The sequence below is a fragment of the Dama dama genome, chromosome 14, assembly GCF_033118175.1.
Source record: "Dama dama isolate Ldn47 chromosome 14, ASM3311817v1, whole genome shotgun sequence".
NCBI lineage: Eukaryota > Metazoa > Chordata > Mammalia > Artiodactyla > Cervidae > Dama > Dama dama.
In genome coordinates this window covers 72,428,222-72,450,349 of record NC_083694.1, presented here as the reverse complement: position 1 = coordinate 72,450,349, position 22,128 = coordinate 72,428,222, and the positions used below count along the sequence as shown (strand labels likewise).

Below are 22,128 nucleotides of genomic sequence, written 5' to 3'. Positions count from 1 at the left end.
AAGCAAGCCCATCAAAACTGAGTGAACTTTAACAATTTTCATAGCTTCCTTCTAGAGTCAGGAATTACCAAGCATTTTAAGCTTTATTCATTGTGCTCTGTCCTATTCAAGAACAAACTGATGCTTAAAAGACACATCTCAGAGATCTGCAAGGTGAAACTAATTTCATTATCGTCATTATAACCATCACATTTGTGTTGTGTGTTAACATGCCGTGCATCCATGATTGCTGTCATCAATTAAAGCCCCTTGTCTTTTAAAAATTTACCAGTTTTACTTTCTAATATATTACATTTCAGCAGTTATCACATAAACACTAGCTCCTCACAGTCCTCATTAAGTCCCAAGAATATAGAGGTAAAAAATTTAAAAAGCCCAAGAATCACTGCTTAGGATAAAACTATTCTTTGAAAACAGAAACACATCCACGGTTCTATTTATCTGACACTGTTGTTCATCGTGTAGTCTTAACCACTCATGTTAATTATAACTTTTAACCTGAACAGGTAACTTCTGTTTTACAGAAAATGAGAAAGCAAGCCCTTGGTGGAGGGGGGCATGGGTGACTGAGCCCTGGTGTCCTGCACAAGCGTCTTCACAGGCCGCCAGACTCGGTATCCATGGCACCCCTTTCTGTAGCCTTACACCTCCCTTCTGCCTCGCGGTGTGGTGGCCAAAGTGAACACAGTCATTAACGTGACCCAAAGGTGTAGCCTTCTCACAGCACACAGAAATGAGAAGTATATAGACTTGAATATGCTTAGTGATCAGTGTTTCTGGTATTTTAGGAATCATCTAGGGTTTTAATACATTATTTTTGTGTATGATCAGTCGTGTCTGACTCTTTGCAACCCCATGGACTATAGCCCACCAGGCTCCTCTGTTCATGAAATTCTCCAGGCAGGAATACTGGAGTGGGTTGCCATTTCCTCATCCAGGGCATCTTCCCGACCCAGGGATCCAACCCTCGTCTTGTGCAACTCCTGTATTGGCAGGTGGATTCTTTACTACTGAGTCACCTGGGAAGCCCCTTTAATACAATGTATAGTATAATGAGTATTTATTAACTAACTCAATATCAGTTTAATGTTTTGGTTACCTCATGAGTTTTGAAATTGTTTCAGCAGATATATTACAAACTATAGTTACTATTGAAATAAAACTTGCCAGAATAATGATACAATTCGGTTGAATATTTACATCTTTTGTAACCTTAAGCAATATGCCATGTTAGCTAATTTATTCAGTAAGCCTCTATACATTTTGGGAAAAGCAAGCTGAGATAGAATGAATGTGTGGTTATGTTTTAATTGACATTGATAAGTCTGAAGTCGCAGCTATATTCGCTAAAGTAAAATGATGAAACTAGATGTTTGCTGAGGATTTTCGTTAATTATGTGAATCTGAATCCACTATAAATTTTCTGAAGTATTAGAAGTTCAATTTCCTTATTTAGTAGGACTTTGAGGAATAAGCAGTTTATGCACATTTCTTTCTATAAGCCAATCAGAGTAGAGCTGCTTTAATTTATTTAGCATTTTTGTTAAGGACTCTTATCTTTTAGAACAGTTAAGGTTCACAGCAAAAGGGTGAGAAAGGTGCAGTGATTTCTCGTTTACCCCCTGCACCCATGTTTGCACAGCCTCTTGCTTTATCAGTATCTTTACCAGATGGTGCGTTACTTACTGAGAGTGAACCTACGCTGACACATAATGGCCCAGAGTCCATAGTTCACCTTTAGGTTCACTCTTGCTGTTGTACAGTCTGTGGGTTTAGACAGATGCATAAGGACACAGCCATCATTATAATAACATAGGGGTATTTCAGTGTCCTAAGACTTCCCTGCGCTCTGCCTGGCCGTTTCTCCCTGCCGTTCCCAGCCCTGGCAGCCCTCGTCTTCTTACAGTCTCCATTTGTCTCCCTCAGTCGCTCAGTCGTGGCTGACTCTTTACAACCCCATGAACTGCAGTACTCCAGGCTCCTCTGTCCTTCACCGTCTCCCAGAGTCTGCTCAGATTCATGTCCACTGAGTCGGTGATGCTATGTAACCATCTAATCCTCTGCCACCCCTTTCTCCTTTTACCATCAGTCTTTCCTAGCACCAGGATCTTTTCCGGTGAGTTGGCTCTTTGCATCAGGTGGCCAAAGTATTGGAGCTTCAGCATCAATTTTTTCAATGACTATTCAGGGTTGATTTCCTTTAGGATTGACTGGTTTGATCTTCTTGCTGTTTAAGGGACTCTCAAGAATCTTCTCCAACACCACAGTTCAGAAGCATCAATTCTTCGGTGCTCAGCCTTCCTTATGGTCCAACTCTCATATCAGTACATGCCTACTGGAAAAATCATAGCTTTTATTAGTGTCTCTATAGTTATTGCCTTTTCCAGAATATCATCATTGAAATCACAGCGTATATAATCTTCTCAGATTGGCCCCTTTCACTTAGTAATACGCATTTAAGGCTTTTCCATGTCTTTTTATAGCTTGGTAGCTTATTTCTTTTTAGTGCTGAAAAATATTCCATTGTCTGTAAGTACTGCAGTTTATCCATTTACCCACAGAAGGACATTTTAATTGCTGCCAAGTTTTGGCAATTGTGAATAAAGCTGCTATAAACATCCATATTTGGGAGTTTAAATTATGAAACTTTATAATCTAGTTTATTGACACTTTCCAGAGGTATTCTCCAAAGGTGTTTCACACTAACTCAATTAAAGAAAAGGCTTTTTATGAATTTTATGCATGTAGATTCATAGACATGAGAAATTTTGGTGATATTTTTAGGTATATTTTACAAAGTGAACAGATAATATAGATGTGTTAGAGACTGAAAGACATACTGTTGAAAGTAATGCTTTATTTTACAAGGCCTTTTGGTTGTGTTTTTGGTTGTTACTTTTATGATATCAGAGGTGAAAGTTTTGCCAAATATTGAACAAGTTTACTTAACCTAAGCAGTTAGCATGTACCTAAAGCTGCCTTAAAATTACTCATAGAATACTTTTTTTTGGCAAGGCACCGGTCTGGCAACATGAGGCTGTAAACAGAAAGACATGTGGTCCTTGCCTTCCTGAAGTTCTATTCATGGGCAGGAAGACTGGTTTGGGAATCAAAAGTGAGCTAATATTGTGTTTCTGCTTTGAATGTTTGACTTGAAGGAAATCGCTTTTGCTCCTTGAAGTGCCGTTCTCTCCTCTGTTAAGTGGGGGATGCAGGTTACTGGTGGTTTTGTCCAGTATTTGCTTCTACATATGATTGCAATAGGGGGCTTGCCAAGCAGTGCTAGTGGTAAAGAACCAGTCTGCCAATGCAGGAGATGTAAGAGGCAAGGGTAAAATCCCTGGGTCAGGAAGATCCCCTGGAGGAGGGCATGGCAACCCACTCCAGTGTTCTTGCCCATGGACAGAGGAGCCTGGTGAGCTATAGTTCACGGAGTCACAAAGAGTCGGACACGACTGAAACGACTTAGCATGCACACATGTGTGTTACACATGGGCTTGCTCGATGACTGCGGGTAAACAATTTGCTTGTAATGTAGGATACACAGGTTCGATCTCTGGGTGGGGAAGATTTCCTCGAGGAGGAAATGGTAACCCACTCCTATATTCTTGCCTGGAGAATTCCATGGTCAGAGGAGCCTGGTGGGCTACAGTCCATGGCATCACAAAGAGTTGGACATGACTGACGTGACCTAGCATGCGTGCTGCGTGCATGGTTGCAACAGAAACCCAGGTGTAATATGTGTCATGAGAATTACTGCCAATGAAATGTGGAAATCCTGGGAAGGAAGACATCGCACATTTACACAAGCCGAGGAGGGGAGTGTTTAGCGAGGAAGGAGAAGTGTAGTGAGTTTAGACTGGTTTTGCTGCTGGTGGCAATATTCAGTGTACTTTGATTTTCTAGGATTAAAAGGCTTGAGGAGGGAAGACCATGTTTCTGTAAATAGGATAGCCAGAAGCCACCTTAAAAAAGAAAGTCGGAAGATAGTAGCTAGAACTAATTTCTATAGCAAGACTAAGCAGAGATGGCAAGATGACAAACACTGCCTGAACACACAGCGTGCATTATTTTTTTTCTGGTATGAGATAAAGAAAGATCAGCCTGAGAAGTTGCCAGCTCAGAAGGACCTCATAGTCCATTCGGGGAGACATGTTAGTTAATCAGTGTACCACGTGTGTTGGAATACAGAACAGGCTGTCGGAGCATCAGAGCCGCCAGTGTGACATGGGTGACATGTGGTGGGGTGAGCCCTCCTCTTTAGGATGAGCAGAAAGAAGGAATGCCAATAGCAGGGGCTGGTTTTCTGGACTTCTCTGTAGCCTCTTGTGTTTATATTTTATAGTTACACTTTCATTCATTCTTTTTCTCTCTCTCTTTTTTGAGTGTGTCTGTCTCCCCTACTCTGTAATTGGTGTTTCTTGAAGGGAGAAGGGGCAGAAACTCCTTATATTTCAATCACTACATCTAGCAAGCTCATACATAATAAGGTTTGAATAAAGGTATTCTGAATGACTAGGTGAATAAATCAAAGAAAGTTGAATAAACTCATTATAGATTATTTTAACCTTCTTAGAAAGATGGGAGCAAGATCATCTACTGAGCAGAATAGCTGTACGAGGGTGTGGGATATTAAATTTAGAAGGATTTCAGACTGGTGTTTTTGGCAAATACAATAGGGATTCATCAGCTGCGAGTGAAAAGATGTGGCCCGGAGGAAGGGTTTAGTAGGTCCACCGTGATGTGAACCTGACTCCTGTGTTCCTTCTCCTTCTCTCAGCTTTACTGGAGGTGAAAAAAAATTAAGAATCTATATATATTGACATACTAGTATGTGCTCCCATGCTAGTTGGTAAACAAGTTGCATTGGAAATGCATTGAGAAACGTGCACATGTTACATAATTAGTTTTAATTACAATAATAAATACCACTAATTAAGCAAATCTTGGGAGAAACTAATTAAGAAAACTTGGTAGAATTCAAACTTGGAAACACTTTGAATTATAATTCTGAGTGAACACTGAATTATAATTGAGTGAAAAGTCGTAGGAAACTGTTACACTGTATTGAAAGAATATTTTAAATCTTACCCTTCAGCTGCATCTTCCTAAGTCGTTTGTAGTTGTAGGTAACTAGCTAGTTAGCTGATTCCAAACCAGGTATACTCAGCACCATATACAGTTTTCTTTTCATGTTCAATATGTAGTGCTTGGTCTGTGTGTTTTAGGAAGAGTGCCTGTTCTTTATTAGAAATTTGTTACACATCTGTCATTTCAAAAAAGTATTTCTTTTGATAACTCTAAGGGGATTTGGTCAGAATAAATAGTCTTTCATGACTTGAAATTGAGGTAAATTGATAACTGGATATTTTATAGCTTTGCTCCTTGCATCAGTCATAAAATTGAAAGTATTTGGAAATAACTTACTAAATCTAAATACTTGAAAAATAAATATTTAAATAATTACAGATATTTTTAAAACTTGGACTTCTTTACTTTGCTTGTTCAGATTTGATTCTGTCATTTTAAACTGCCAGTTGATCATATCAGGCACAGAAGAAAATACTTAATTGAATTTTGTACCAACTATTTTTTTTTTCCAAATGGGGGAAAAAAGGAGTTGTTTTGATGTATGACAGTTAATTTTTATTTCACTGCCCCCATGAATATGTACCTTATATATAGACACATATTTCTGAGACAGATTGATTTTTTTAATTTTTAATGAAATTAAATCTTAAACACAGGGAAATGTTGGCTAATTTAAAAAAATTATAATAATCTCATGACTGCATTGTTTGTTTCATATTCCATTTTATCAGTTATATATCTCAACCCTAAAATATAAATTATTTCTTATAATTTGCTTTGTAGATAACACTATATACATTTTTTGTACATTCTTGTGTCAAAAGAAAAGAATCATATTAAAACATAGGTGGCAAGCTTGTGGGAAGGTGCTAAAAAGTAAATCCAAGATCATCATTTTGCCTTTCTCTCTTTCTTCATAAAGGCAAGATTTGTTTCTTTTGTGAAGGCAGAACTAGAAAACTCAAGGTCAAATGTGATCACGTTTTTGTTTTGCCTGCATTCTTATATTTTCTCCTGTTAAAATTTTAAAATGTTATTGCCAACAGGGAAACTAATTTGGAAAAACATAGTGATGTTTTAGAAATTTTGCTTTAGAGCAGAGGTATTTATTGGAAAACAGAACTATGTAGTCTGGCAAACTCCTATTGAAAAGAATATTTTTGCATACATTCTAGATAATAAAATTTGAAAGCCCCTAAAAAAAATGACCTTATTTTTCTGCTGAATGTTGTTACTTCCATGACCTCTTGGAGGTGAGGGGTTTTACCCTTATTTTTATAGCCATGAAATTATTATATTCTAACTCTGCACATAATTCAGACCAATCCTGGAAGGTCTGGCATTGCTCAGCACACTATAGAAATTAAATAATAATAGATGATGCAGAGTGAAAAAAGATAAATGTGGTCCACAAGAACTTACTTTTTATGGAACTTTAAACATTTGACAAAAGTCAGTTTGGAATTTAGTCCTTGTAAGAGTTCTGAATCTTTGAGAGAAATAGTTAAAAAATAATTTTTTTCAAGGTGACGTGACATAGGCTGATGAATCGAAGCAAAAAAAAAGTTAAATTTAAGTATAGGGGAAGGAAAATCTCTGTATCAGTCCAGAATGTTACATTTCACATTTTTCTTTGTCTTCTAACTTAAAGAGAAGTTAAAATTAGTTAACTGTGAAACAAAGAATGGAAAGAAGAGTAGCATGTTTTCAGATGTTACTTGAAGAAACTGAAATCTTTCAAATTGACATTAAGTCAATATTAGTTTGCATAGAATATGTTACTTTGAAACAGTCATGATAACTGTATGCTCCATAAGATTGCCTTTCAGGGATATTTCTTTTTTAGGAATAGTGTAACTTGAGTGAAACTTGTGGTTCCTAAGAATCAGTAACTAACTATAAGTTGCCGCCTTACCTTTTTGTTTGGTTATTTCTGTTTTTCCTTCCTCTCTTTGTACATTATTAATAGATAAGCTCTATTAAAGTAATAGTGCCAGGTTGTTTCCTAAAGTTTAAAATTTAAGCCTGAAATGCAATCGTGAATAAGTAGATATGAAGGCAATTCACAATGAAAAATTTGAAGATTAAAAAAATATCCTCTTATTAGCTGAAAACATTGAACTTGATCAACATATGGTACCAGCTAGCCTCATCTCCACCCGTTCTTTTGTTATCTTGTTATTGTTATAAGGCTTAATGACAGTTGTAAGCCATAGTTCTGGATGTGGGGGTTAGTCCACCCTGGGGAGAAGAGGAGGAAACAGCAGTGTGGATTATGGAAATATGGATTGATCTAAAAAGAGACCCCTTGTAAAAGAACGGGACTCAAAGGAAAGCTAGGGAAGACTGAAGAAAAGATGATGGAATATGATGTGAAAATGATCATTTGAAATCTTTCCTTTCATTCCCAGCTGCTGTGTTTTGGAGAAAAGGAATGCATTTTTATGTTAAGGGGGAGCTAAAAGAGACCAGATGAATGGTATTATTTATCAGATATATTTTCATTTTGAGTTGAGATAAATTATGTGCATTTTAATAGACTTTGCATGTGTTAGACTTCTTAAATCTTACAGACGTAATGTTAGGTGTGATACTTCATAGAAATATTTCAAGTAAAGTAAAATATTTGATTAGCATTTGGCCTAATTTAAATAGACCTAATTGCAAAAATGAATGATTGTTATACATTAAGTATTTTGACTAAATGTGATGGTGAATATTACATTTAAAATATGGATATTTTGTTACTTTTGTAGCTTAGCCCTTCACATGCACACTTACAAGTTTACTCACATGTGTTTTTCTGGACAAAGGATAGCACTGCAGTGTGTCTCGGTTGTTGCTGCTGCTCAGAGTCTCTGCGACCCCAGGGACTGTCGCACGCCAGGCTTCCCTGTCCATCACCATCTCTCAGAGTCATGCTCCTTGAGTTGGTGGTGTTGTCTAACCATCTCATCCTTTGCTTTCCTCTTCTCCTTTTGCCTTCAACCTCTCCCAGCTTCGGGGTCTTTTCCAGTGAGTTGGCTCTTCACATCAGATGGCCCAAGTACTGGAGCTTCAGCATCAGTCCTTCCGATGAATAAGCTAGTACTCGGTAGTAGCATTCATCTTTATCCTTAGCCCGTTTGATCCGAAGAGACGACAGTGCAGTCTAGTGGTCATTTTTTGGGAATGCAGACGCAAGGTCCTTGTGGTTTTAACTAGTTTTTTATGTGTTTGTATACAATGAAAGAAAAGCCGTTGCCTGATCTGGAGTCTGGAGAAAGTTAGGCTGGGAAAGAGCTCAAAAGCATCGGTACAGGGCGTGTGGGCGCGGTTCCCAGGGGCAGGATGTTCCTGGTGTAGGGGCCAGGTCCGCCGGCAGGGGTGCCTTCTCGTGGTTGGAGGAGGGAGAGGGTGGCGATCGGCTTCATGTGGCCATTGAGTAGCTCAGCTGGGTCCTGGCCCTCGCTTCTGGCTGGAGAGTCCAGGCTTTATCCGTGGCGTGTAACAGTGAGGCTAGAGGTCAGGGCGGCAGACAGAACGATGCGCGGGAGCAGGAACCTCGGCCTCTCGGTCAAGGAAGGGGCAGGCCTCAATCCCACACGCCTCATGCCTGGTAGACGCTGAATAAGCACATGTTAAGTGAATGCAGTATCACACGTTGCAGAAGTCCGATACGGTGAAGACTGGGAGAACAGCGATTAAATGCAGAAATTAGCAATCACTGGGGACTTAAGCTGAGAAGACTGGATGGTAAAAGCAGTGATGGAGACTTGCTGAATGTACATTGTACTTGCAAGAAAATTTTCAGTGAGGGGAAGAAAGAACTATTTTATGTCTGCTTCTTAGTTGACCAAATTCTACTTTACAGAATTTATCGTAGTGTGATTTTACAAATAAGTCATCCCTGTTGTTTATATTTACTCCTTATTTTCCATACAATAATGTATTGTAAAGAATAAATACAAGGTATGAGATAATTTATTCAAGAGAATTACTAATCCTTGACTGAAAAAGTTTATCGAATAATGCCCCCCGGCCGTGTGTGTGTGTGTGTGTGTGTGTGTGTGTGTGTGCGCGCGCGTGTGTGTGTGCGCCTCGTTTCTGGTTTATTGAGTAAAATCCTTACAAGAGACTCAGGAAATTGTGTTTTCTATTTAAGTTCATTTATGCCAAAGTGGACTAGACTAGGAATGATCAAAACTCATTGCTATTTGGTGAGGCTTGTTTGGTGACTTTCTCTGTGTGAAAAGAACTAGTGTTCACAGTTGAATTTCTTACAGAAAGACTTCTGCGTTTTAAGAACTAAGACCAAAATTGGCACCTTTTCTTATAATCTCAGCAAGAGGCCAAAGATTACGTCAGCAGGGAGTGTGAACTAAATTTTTATTCCACGAGGTGGATGTTCTAGAATGGGTGGAGCAGAATAAGTTTGCAAAATAATAGCTCACAATATTTCTATTTAGAATTTCAAGAAATAAATCATTAAAGAAAAGACACTTATGACTTAAGGTTTAATTGTAATTTGACATATTAAAAATTGTGGGCATAGACATTTTTTATAAAAGAAAAATCTTGTATAATTTAAGGCGTTCTAAAAATAAAAAAAAAATCAGTGTCTAGGTTCTTGATTTTTAGTTCTGCTTGCTAGCTATATTTGAATAAGGCTTTATTTTAATTACTAGACACTTAGCTCCTACTTTAAATGGAAGGGGATGAAAATGTCTGGCAAATGTCACGAGTAGAATGGCTGATGGTATCAGTGACCGGGATGCTTACTGCCTGAGCCGCATTTTCCACGTCTTCACCTGTTGCCACATAGAGACAGCTTTGGCCCGACCTGCAGCTTCCTACTGTTGAGCCTGAAATGATTACACGCTGTCCCCGCCCTCAGCCCCTCTGTCACCAATCATCCTGTCTGCCCTCATCCTGCCTGTGTTGCTTGAGCGTTCTTTACTTGCTCTGTTGTGATCCTTGTTCTGATAGGGTTAGTGGCTCAGTTGTCTCCGACTCTTTGCAACTGCATGGACTATACAGCCCACCAGGCTCCTCTGTCCATGAAATTCTCCAGGCAGGAGTACTGGAGTGGGTTGCCATGCCCTCCTCCAGGGGTCTTCCCGACTCAGGGATTGACGCTGGTCTCCTGCGTCGCAGGCAGATGTTTTGCCATCTAAGCCACCAGGGGAGCCCCTTGTTCTGGTAAATATCAGATGATTGGTTGTTTCAGATATAAATAATATGCTTCACATTTCATTCCTTGGTATTTTGCTCCTGTGTGAGAAAGAATCTCCATAAGCCCTTATTTATAAGTCTGTTACTTGAAAGAAGTCAGATGTATGTTTTTGCTGTAAGTCCAGTATTTTCAGTGGTAATGAACAGGCATAGCCACAAGCAGCATTGCTTTTCTGCCTCAGGACTTCATTTCGAGGGCATAGAACACCCTTGGGCAGGAAGGATTCACATTTGTGATGACGTATCATCCCATCTCTCCTCCCATGAGTTCCTCACGTCTCCACCCCCTTTATTGTTCCATACGCCAAGTTGAACTTTGGTTCTAAGTGTAATTGAAACGTGAATGAAAGTGTCAGTGCTCAGTCGCGTCTGACTCTTTGTGAGCCCATGTACGTAGCCCACCAGGCTCCTCTGTCTGTAGGAATTCTCCAGGCAAGACTACTAGAATGGGTGGCCATTTCCTTCCCCAGGGGATCTTCCCAACCCAGGATTGCACCCAGGTCTCCTGCATTGCAGGCAGATTCTTTACCGTCTGAGCCGCCAGGGATGTATAATTGTGTAGACTAACTCTTCCTGTGTATGGACAGTATCCGCCATACAGAGCCCAAGCAGGCATCAGAACCAGGCATCTGGTGATTTTATGTTGGACGCTACATAAAAACAAAGTGGAAAAAAAAAAAAACATACTGTGGGGATTAATGGTTAGAAGCTTCAGCCTCTGATTTCAAACCCTGAGTAACATTTGCTAGCTTTGTGCCTTTACGCATGTTACTTAGTCTCTTTGACCTCTTCCCCACCCCACCCCCCACATATAAAAGAGAATAAAACATGGATTTTTGTTAGGTTTAAATGAGATAATACATGTAAGTGCTTAGGTCAGAACCTAGTGTAGTAAGCTGTTATTTTTATCATATCTTTATTTGGGTAGGTAATCAGAAAAAAAAAAAGCGTTCAGACCCTTAAATCACCTTTCCTTGAACTGTCTTCCAAGGTGGATTGGTTCTGATGGTGCTAAAAGCGTCATTTCACATGCGATCAGCAGTTTTGTTTCCAGAGCATGAGTGCTGGCCAGGTACTGGTTAGGCCTTAGGAGAACTCCAAAGGTAAATACGCCATCAGAGACTTCGGAGATTCATCTGTTCTGATTGATCATGTCTGTTGTAACAGCTAAGACCTTCTGAGTCACTACTAACTTCATTGATTTCTGGCTCCTGACTAAGGACATATTGTGATTATAAAACCAGAGGTGGTTGAACACTCTGTAACCTATACCTTGATACAAGTCACTAGGAAAATAAAGACAGGATTATGAGAAAGTACAGTGAACTTCATAATTTGGCAGTATTATAATGAAGTCACCTGTTGAGGGGGATGTGAATATATGAAGAGTGGTATTAATTGTCCATAATGACGGACAGTGAAAGTATCCCTTCTCTCCTTGCTTCCATAGCTTTTAATCGGCGCTGTTCCCTTGTTTGTCTCTGACTAGCCCACGTGCTGTCTCTGGAGCACCGCACAGTTTATCCAGCTCCTGCCTAGACCTTCCCATCTTTGCTCCTGCTTGCATCTTAGTTTTGTACCCTCTCTGTCTTCCTGCTGCAGCTCTCTAGCTGCAGGCCATCACCACTCCCTGCCGTGGTCAAAAAGGCCTTCTCACTGATTTTCCAGCCTTCACTCTCGTACTTTAAAACCCATCCTGCAAATGGTAGTCAGAGCAACCTTCCTAAAATTCCAGTCCAGGCATGTCCCTCCCTTGCTTCATAGCTTCCCTGTTTCTCTTAGGTCAGCTGGCCATGATTTGTTGTCCAAACTGAGATCCTCCCTTGTTCTTTTCTCACTGAGGGTTTGTATGTGGCGCAGTGCAGACGTGTGTCCCCTTGGGTGTGCAGTGAGACCCCGCCTGGCCCTCGTCCCTGTGAAGATGCAGCCCATTCCTGTCACTGCAGGAAGTTCCCTCTTGCCTTTTCCTGGGTGCTTCTGTGCCAGCCCACCCACTCCTGTGGCCCAGGAGACCACTGTTCTGATTTCTGTAACAAGAAGTCATAACTTGGGCACTTTTGAGAGTAAAAGGAATTGCTGCCGAAAAGGTGTCTGTAAAGTGTTCTGGCGGGTCGGTGGTGTGATTTCCCTCCTGTTTGCATCAGGTCAGAACTGAGTTGGCCTCAAGGCCGTGGGACCCCATCAGCCCCCTACTGATTCTTCAGGCCACACTATCTTCTCAGCCGCTCAGACTTTGTACGTGTTCCTTCCACCTTCAGACCCCGCTGGACCTTTCTGTGATAGTCTTGCCCGCAACAGGGAAACCACCCTGACTGCCTCTCCACCGCCCCCTGGTCGTGTGGTCATCTGGTCAACTTCTCGTTCTCTGTTTAGATGCATTCTCTTCCCTCAAGGCTTCGACCACTCCCTTCCAGAAGCCCCCGTCCTTGATTTGCTTTACGTGTCTAATTTCTACACTCCCTGGGTGTTTTTCACCATTACCACCAGCGCTCTTTTTACATTACATTGTGATTGTCTTTGATTGCTCTTCACACATTAAATATTTGCTAAATGAATATATATGTAAACATACATAAGCATATTAATTATTTCTGTGTTTCACATTGCATTTGTAAATGTGGTTTAGCACTGATTAGACTTTCTGTTGTTGTTCGGTTGCCAAATTGTGTCTGACTCTTTATGACCCCATGGACTGCAGCACACCAGGCTGCAAACTCCTGGAGTTTGCTCAAACTCATGTCCACTGAGTTTGTGATGCCATCCAACCATCTCATCCTCTGCTGCCCACTTCCCTTCTTAGAGCTTATATCTAAGTCAGTAATCTTCATCCAGCAGTCTGTATTTCATAATTGTGTAATCACATTTTAGTTCTTTCAGACAAAGCCTTCAAATAGGTAGTTAACAATATTTCCTAACTTTTAAAAGACACCGTGATTCTCATTTCTGCTGGGTGACTATATAGACTCTATGGGCCTTCAAGGCATAGAGAAATGATTAGTACTTACTGTATTGTATTGAATACGGTAACTATCTAAAGTGTAGGGTCCCTGATTTATGCTCTAAAGCTAAAGATTCTGTTGTTTATTAAAGCATCAGACAAATTATTTGTCTTTGGTTTTATCGCAGGATTCACTATCTAGGACGATCAAGCAGTTCAGGCATAGTTCTGAACTAGGTTCAAGGCAGGGTCAAAAAAAGAAAAAGGTAACTTTAATTTACTTCTCTGGAACATAGCATGTCTTATTTGTCATCCATAAGAGCAAAATACATTCTTTAGTGTGCGATTTACCCAGTGAATGGAGAATATTTTTACATGAAAGTCATGACAGAGATTGCACATGGTGCAGGTCTGGAGAAGATGAGGAATAATATGAGTCAAGGATCTGGGAGTGCACAAAACGGGAAAACGGAAATTCCAAGTAAAGGTTAAGCTAAGTCCAAAGATTGACTCAAAATTAAAGAAAATGGAAAATGCAGTCTATTACTGGAGGGCAGTGGTGCACAGAGGATGTGTTATCTGAGGACACGTTTGCCAGCGGCTCCCCCGGGATGGCTGCAGGGGAGCCTGGCCAGAGAGGAGACGGCCAGGGGGCTGGTGGAGCAGGAGGCTGGACGTTCCTCCCTGTGCTGGCTTGGCGCCGTGTGCAGAGTTGGCAGTTAGTCCTTATCAGGTGCATTGATAAATAAATACATGAAAGAGGATTTTTTTTTTTTTTTAAGTAAACCCTCCCTTAAATGAAAAACGTCTGTTGGCATGACTCTTCGAAGATACTTTTACTTCGGAGAAGTAGCCAGGATGGTAGCCTGAAGGCAGCTTCTGTGTGCGCTGGCCTCATCAAATGTGCACAGTGCGTGACGTTTCCAAGTGGGAGTCAAGTTGCTTCCCAACGTGTGTGAGTTTCTGCTCTGCCGAAGAGTGGACCAGCACACGTAGGCACACATCCCCTCCCTGCGGAGCCTGCCTCCCACCCTCGAGCAGGGTGTGACTTCCCAGCTCTGACCAAGTCTGCCTCTGTTGTGTGTGATGCAGCGGAAGTAGGCGAGGATGTTCAAATCTGTGGTTCTATCCACAGGCACCTTTGTTAATTAAATGTGTTAAACATCTTCCAGGGAGGCAGATACACTATTCAGGATAATACTTTTTTTTTTTTTTTTTATCATTTCATGTCTCGGTTTGTTAATGTTTTGGCATAGGTTATTGGACACAGGACTTTAAATGCTGCAGTTATTCAGTAAATATTTGTTGTGTAAGTGTCTTCTTCATTTGAGTTCATCTGACACTTGAGTTGTTAAAACATCTAGCTCTTTAATAAAAGAGTTAACAGGTGTTGGGCTGGGATGGTTTATGTGCCTGACATTGTCTAATCATTGTACGTGGATTTCTAACGTAATCCTCGTATAAATCTCCTAGAAAAGTCTCACTTAATCCTCTGAGATAGATGATAATTTCGGCGCATTTTCTAGCGCTGTGACTGAAGCGCATGGCCAGGGCGTGGTGTAGGCAGGTCTGAACGTCACCCCCAGCTCCCGGTCACTGTGCGCTGATCACTGGGCCCTACCGCCTCTCGGGCATGTGCCTGCACCCTGCCGTGTGGGGCTGTCGAGGGGCTCGTCTTTGCTCTGAAAATCGGTAGTCACCTTTCGTGTCCTCTTCTCAGCATCTGGCTGTGGGCTGGGGTCATAGGAGCAGGTCAGTTGACGGGCGTGAAACTCGTTTCTCTCTAAAAGTTGAAACATGTTTCTACCTAATTCTGATGTTGGTTTAAATGGAAGTTTGATATTCATTTTTAAGTACCTTAGTTTCTGTGGTGCAAATAAGTATTATAGGCAGTACTCTATTTGATTATATAGGTAGCTCCTTTGATCTAGAACATGTTACTAGTGTAAGATAAGGGTGAGTGAAGCAAAGAGCAAATATGTTAGTCTGAAAGGAGTGGGAAGGGTATATGATTACTAGGGGAAAAAAGAGGGTCTTCCTAAGGGGATAATTGTTATTCAGATCATTGATTAAAAGTTAGTGTTAACCTAGGGATAAGAAACTGAAGGTTTGTAATAGAATTTTTGAGAAAAAAACTTTTGAAACCCATTTGCTTATATATGTGTGTGTGTGTGTTTCCTTTCATGCCTTTTAAATTTTTCATCTTAAATTAATGAGGGAAATATATGATTCCTTTTATTTGTCAAGTAAAGCACCCGTCTAATTGTAAGTATATGTATTTCTGGTAATATCACTGTGCCCTGCTTTGACTCTAGGCCTTTTTATTGGCATTAGATTAAACGAATGTTGACTACAGAGATCTTTGTCACCTGACTGGTACACATAGAACCAAAATCCTCAATATTTCTATTTTGACGGTATAGTTCTTTTTACAGCAGAGTGTATTTGCTATACAGAAATAGTGCAGGAAAGTAAAAAAACTGAGAAATCCCGCAGTGATGTCAGTTAATCCTGACAGTTATTCCTCGATTCCTCGACTCTTAAATTTAAAGTAGAGTGTCCAGTTTGAGAAACTTCAGAAGATGAGAAGATGATGTTTAAAGACGCTGTGCATGTAATTTACTGTGTTATTGCAGGTCTATCTTTTAGTGAAATGCCTCCTAGTGTAATCCCCCTGTTAGTGTAGCTGTGTGTCCTTGAGAACTGAGAGCATCTGCCGCTCCCCTGCGGTGCTGGGGTGCCCGGAGTGGATCAGGTGTGGGCTGGGCATCCCAGTTCTGTGCTGTGCGGCCTGCCTGGCACCGAGTAGCTCAGTGAACATTTCTTTTAAGGAAAAAATAAGTTTATTCTTCCCCCATGTGAAGCACAGATAGATTGAGTCAATACATGATATCCTAAATCACTTCTCATTTACTTTGGGTGATAATATGCAAAGTTACATAAGCATCTTTTGAGAAATCTATGGCCTTTGTGAAAAATTAGATTAAAATCGACAAGTAGAGCCCCCTTGTTACAAAATGATTCTGAAAGTGTTCAAATGAAGAAAACATGCATATTTGAAAACTGACTTTACATAATACTGTGTTGTATTTTCCCCAAGAACTCTGGTATAACTTTAATTCTTATCTAATTAAAATTTGGGGGAGGAGTTTCAAGGAAGAAAACATGATACTTCAAGCTTCTTTATAATTAATTACACATTCAGTGGTTAGTGGAAAATGAATGGGTGTGAATTCTGAGTTTTCCTCTAACCAGTCTGAGTCTGGGCTGAGCGTGGATGACTGTTGCCCTGCCTGAGGTTAGTCTAGAAGAGGCTGTGACCTTCTGGCTGGTGAAGTGGGATGGGAAAGTCAGCCAGTGGGCCTTCTGGGAAGGGTCTCCTCACTGGTAGAAAGTGCCTCCCAGGAAGCTTTTGCTGGACACTGCGGTGTCCGCATGTGGTCAGCCGAACTCTGGAAGCTCAGCTTGTGACCACAAGTAGAGGTGACGAGGACAAAGCCACAGACTCAGGACAGCAGAGCAGAAGGCCAGAAGACTCCTGAGTCCTTGACGAAGATGCTGAACCAGCCTCTGAGCAAGTCCGCCTCGTCACTTGCAGCGAGAGGGTAAGGACTGCTGGGGTGCAGTGAGCGCCCTGGTCTGGTCCCGTTCGTCTCATCCCTCGGTTTCACGGGTCACTCACGCTAAGTTAAAGCGTCAGGACCCTTACTGGAGGCAGTGAGGTGTGCTTTGAAAAATGCTCCTAAGTGATTCTTCCACGTTCTTATCTTTCTTCTGATTCTTTCTCTTTCCATTGGGAACCTCTGGAGCAAGAAAGTTATAAAACTGAATTAGCAGAACTTGATTAATGGTTGATTATGTGTGTGTGGGGTGGGGGGGTTAGGGAAAGGGAGAGGTCTGGACAGCCACCATGGGCTTGTGTGGGTACCTGGGGTGGATGGTGCTACCTTTCTGGGTGATAAGGAGTATACAGCTAGAAGAAGGACTTGAGTTTATTCTTTCTGAATTTGAGGCAGCAGAACACTCAGAAATAGGTACTGAGTACCTATTAGGAAGTAGTTAGACGTGTAGTGCGGGATTTCACAGAAATACCTAAACTAACAAGGCTGAGGAATTTGGGGGTTGCCGTTGAATCCATGGGTATAGACGGTGCCAGGGCGGATGTAATTCGTGAGTCTGGAAGAGAGGGCTGCAGGCAGCTCAGAAGCTCAGCATCTCGGTGGAGAGCCGGGGCAGGAGCAGCGAGGAGAGGGAGAGTGGGTACGGGTCCTGACAGTGACGCATCTCATCGCCTCTTAGAGTTTGTCAGGGCAATTCTGGGCCCTTTGTGGTTACTGAACTCTAGTCAAGAGGTACCCTTTACATCGTTCAGCTCTTCTTTAAAAGCAGATTCTTAAATGCTCGTTTCCGCTTTTATTTGATGAATTTATATTGTTCAATGGTAACCACATGGATCAAGAGTCAACATGCCACTCTTCCAACGAGCCGTTCACCTTCTGCTCTCTTACGGGCTCAATTTGATCATAATGCTTATGCGCACAGCACAATGTAAACATTTTCAGTCATTTATTTTCCAGTCGGTTTATTTGTATAGTAGATGTGTTGTTTTTAGGGCATCTACATATATATGTAAGGCTTCCCAGGTGGCATGGTGGTAAAGAATCTGCTTGTCAATGCAGGAGATGAAAGTGTCACAGGTTCAATCCCTGGGTCAGGAAGATCCCCTGGAGAAGGAAATGGCAACCCACTCCAGTATTCTTGCCTGGAAAATTCCATGGACGGAGGAGCCTGACGGGCTACAGTCCGTGGGGTTGCAGAGTCAGACACAGCTGAGCACACGAGCACACATATATAACTGCCCCCCCTTTTTTTTGCTGTTCATAATTTCATATTCTGTGTCATTCTTTTTGTTACTTCTGTTTTTAACATTTGACGTGTTAGTCAATGTGTTCTTTTTGTAGAAAAATATTTTAGAGAATTAAGAGGATTTTGAGAACCCAGATAATTTTTCTTGCTTAAGGAAATTAGGTATTTCATAAAAACCAAAGCCTGTATGGATAGAGAAAAGGTAACTTTTGAAGAGTATTACCTTTCACGCCGTCTGTGGATACCAGTCCAGAAATGCAGGGGGGAGAGGTGTGTGTGACGTGTGCATGCCTGTGCATGTGTGTGTGTATGTATGTGTCATGTCAAGAACACTGTGTGGAGGAAATAATAGAGTTTATGAGCACTTCTAAATCAATATAAAAGTACAGTTTTCACTTCACATCGTTGTTAAAAGGATTCAAAGTGCTGTTTGCATGTATTTCACTCCCCCTTCCCGCTCCCCCTGCCCCCTCTTTTCCCTTCCATCCTCGGTCTGAACGGCACCTGTAATTAAGGAGGAGAGCCGAGCCCCGGGAGCTAGGTGGGACCGGCGGCCATTGATCTGTGTGAGCCCGGCTCATACTGTCAGGGGAGGAGCAGTCAACTGCTGAGCTGCTTTGTCACTGACATAAGCTGAGAGGGGATTTTTTTGTCTATACTGTTTATACACTAGTCTATAGACCTGCTGGCTGGTTGAATTTTAAAGAGTGCGGAGGTTTAAAGACTTGTCCCCTGAGGGTTGCTCCTGCCAGTTGGGGAGCGAGCCGAGGCTGCTTTGCAGAAGCGTGTGTGTGCGTGTGTGTGTGTGTGTGTGTGTGTGTGTGTGTGGCTTGTGGTGGGGGCAGGGGGAGGGTGTGAACTATTGAGCAGCTAACTGGGAAACATTCTTCTTCATTGGAGTCTTAAAATCGATGTGCAATATATTATTGATTCGGGTATATTTGGAAGGCGACAATGGATTTCAAATATATATCTTTATTGTTACAGAAATGATATGAACACTTCGTGGCAGCGGTCGGGGTTGGGGTGGGGAGGTGTTATAAATACGAGAAGACTTCACTTTTTGCAGCACAAGATAAAGTCCATCAATGCTCAGATGAAGTGTCCTCTTTTGTACTGACCTGCTTGCAGTTTAAGTAATTTGAATTATTTCGAGTTTAGCAGCTCTTTCAATTCCATTTAATAAAACTGTCAGTAGTGAAACAGTTTTTTCCTAAATATGGCATTTGTGTTCATACTTTCAAAATGTACATGTTCATAACGCTCTTGAATCTTCTTAGGTTTTGGCGTTAGAATAATTGCAATGATTTTTTTTTTTAACATTGCCACTTATTTTTAACTGAAGAATAATTGCTTTACAGGACTGTGTTGGGTTCTGCCATACATCAACATGAATCAGCCTTAGGTATACATATGTCTCCTCTGTCTTGAGCCTCCCTCCCGCCTCCCACCACTCTAGGTTGTCACAGAGCTGGGGTTCAGCTCCCTGCATCATACAGCAAATGGACTATTACAGTGATTTATTTCTAACTGATACTTGATATCAGCCTGCATATTAAAAGGATGTGAGAAATTCTGCTTTAAAGCACTCAATACTGTGTTTTTGCCTATATAGAGTTTAATATTCATATATTGATGATTTCTCTGAGTGCAAATTTTATTGGTAAAGAGGTGATAGGCAAGGTAATTTTTTTTGGAGAAGTGACTACTGTATTAAGATATTGGCTCTTTTTTCTTTTTAATATGAAACATTGTCATAAATCTCTGCTTTGTCTTGTAAGATCACCTGGCTTTAAACTTGTGTGGTAGGATCGTCAGTTCTGAAGTTTTAACTTTATGATAGGAGTTAACTCTAAGTTGTGTTTTCCTATATAACAATACAGGTCTTTTTCTATCTTTTACCAAATATGTGACAATTATGTGCATTTTGTTATACTTGTATATGATTTCTAAAAGGTTTTAAAATTATTTTACAGTAACTATAAAATCACTTCAGATTTCAAAGTCAGTAAGATTATTTTCTATGCTTAGAATATATGCTTAAAACATTGTTTTTCATACTAGGAAATTCTTAAAGTACACAAAATAGAAGCTATGTTGTTTTACCCTTAACGGCTTGTTTTTGCATGCACATTTCTTTAAGAGTGTGAGATTTTAGTGTTACTGCTGTTGAATATACCAAGAGTTCAACATATAAGTGTGTTTCTCTAGCTTTAGAAAATCCTTTTTTCCCCTGAACGATTTTACTATGGCGCACGTCGAGTTGTTACACCTCTCAGTAATTCATTCTGCTGCCAACCTCATTCCCTTTTCTCTGCCTGCATTTTAATTGAAACAACATTTATGTTTTGAGCCAGGATCTGTCAGAAGTCCCCGTGGCTAGCCTGTGGTACCAGTAGCAGCAGACGCAGCTTACCCATATGGTGCGCTGCTTCTCGTAAAATCCATATGGCCTTGTTGAAGGGAGTCCCAGCGGGGACGTGAGGGGTGTTAATACCCTCAGGCCAGGCCGCTCCCTCCCGGGGCTTCCCAGGCATTGTCAGCGCAATCTGCCGAAGCACACACTTAATTCCTTTTTAATAATCAATTATTTTAATCTAGGAACCTCTGCTATTTTTCTTTAAAAACAAAACAAAACTTTTTTTCCCTAAAAATATCTCAAAAGAAGTTTTAACTGCATCTTTAAAAACATTCTAAAGCCTTTTTTTTTAATTTGCATTCACAGGAAGTACTACAGACTGTGCCAAAGTTCTGCTTCCCCTTTGACGTTGAAAGGTACAGTATAAGTCATCGTTTAAAACAACCGGAGCCCACCTCAGTGAGCACTGTAGAGTTATTACTTGTGTCTTCTCTGTGACATGAAATGTACTTTTCCTCATTGCCTCTAACAAAAAAGACAGGAGGTTCAAAATTAAATAATATTTGAAACGGAGAAGGCTTCTAAACCACAGCGTCTTCTGTTGTTCTCCACTGTGGCCAGTTGGGATTAGCCTCAAGGTTCCATCTCTTCCTTTTGTTCTTCAGGTACATATTGTAAGCACTCGGAGGAAAAAGAACGTTCGTACCTCCTTTATCAGAGCCTTAGAATTGTGTCTTTTAAAATTAGATGTATACGTCCTGGTTTCTATGTCACTTCACCCTGATTGAAAAGACCATCTGTGTGATATTGTAGAACTCAGGGCTGGTTGTCTCCCACAAATAGCTTTATAGAAATAGTGCAGTATTACCAAAGGCTGCACAGACACCCTCTTACCTAGCAGTTTTGAAAATCTCATTATGTTTGTATTTTACTGAACAAATGCTGAATGAATAGCGTATTACCTGGGTTGTGGCAGGAATGTTGCAGCATATATAGCTCTTGAAGCATAAAACAGATCATTTATTGTTTTTCATGTGATTTTTCACACTCTAATATCAGTTTCTTTTTTTTTTTTTTAAAGAATATGCTGTAAGGCAGCTTCTAAAAGAAAATCTATTTTAGGAAAATATTTTGCTAAAAGTCAAGATGGGTAAAAATCTAAAATTGTACAGCATTAAAGATAAAGCCTTTCAAATGATGGACTAGCTGATGCTAATAAGCATAGTTCTTTCCTGGAGAATCAGTTGTGTCCACAAACGTTGCAGTTTCCAGGTTAATAGCAAGGATGAGATACAGAAAGCAAAGCTATGGCAGTAAATTGTGAGCCCTGGGCACTGGGGGGCGCCTTAGACACCAGAGGCTGCTTCTGAAGTTGGTTAAAAAAAAAAAAAAAAAAAAAAAAACCCACCTTGCACATAAAAGTGCGTTTGTTAAATGTTCAGCATTTGAAATGCAATATTTCTTGACATTTGAAAATGATTTGCAGTATTGGAACAGTAGGAGTAAGTAACTTTTTTCATTGTACATAATTCGCTCACCACTTCCAAGCCAAAATTTAGGCGTCCTGGAAATTTTATTTTGCGTCAAAGAAGCAGATGTTCAGTTGTTGCTGTCTAATGGCAAGGTTATGGCCAGTGATGGGAAGTGTATTTGTGTATTT

The 22,128-nt window shown here is 40.7% G+C and overlaps 1 protein-coding gene across 9 annotated transcripts in view; it reads left to right on the top strand.

Annotated features, from left to right (window-relative positions):
* DENND1B (DENN domain containing 1B) overlaps positions 1-22,128 on the top strand; it is a 267,912-nt gene that overhangs the window by 86,837 nt on the left and 158,947 nt on the right. For 8 of the 9 annotated variants that reach the window (XM_061161076.1, XM_061161073.1, XM_061161077.1 and 5 more), the window contains one exon: positions 20,835-20,884. The exons of the other annotated variant lie outside the window; for it this stretch is intronic. In XM_061161076.1, the coding sequence (XP_061017059.1) occupies positions 20,835-20,884 (50 nt within the window). The remainder of the gene's footprint in view (positions 1-20,834; positions 20,885-22,128) is intronic. 9 annotated transcript variants of the gene reach the window in all.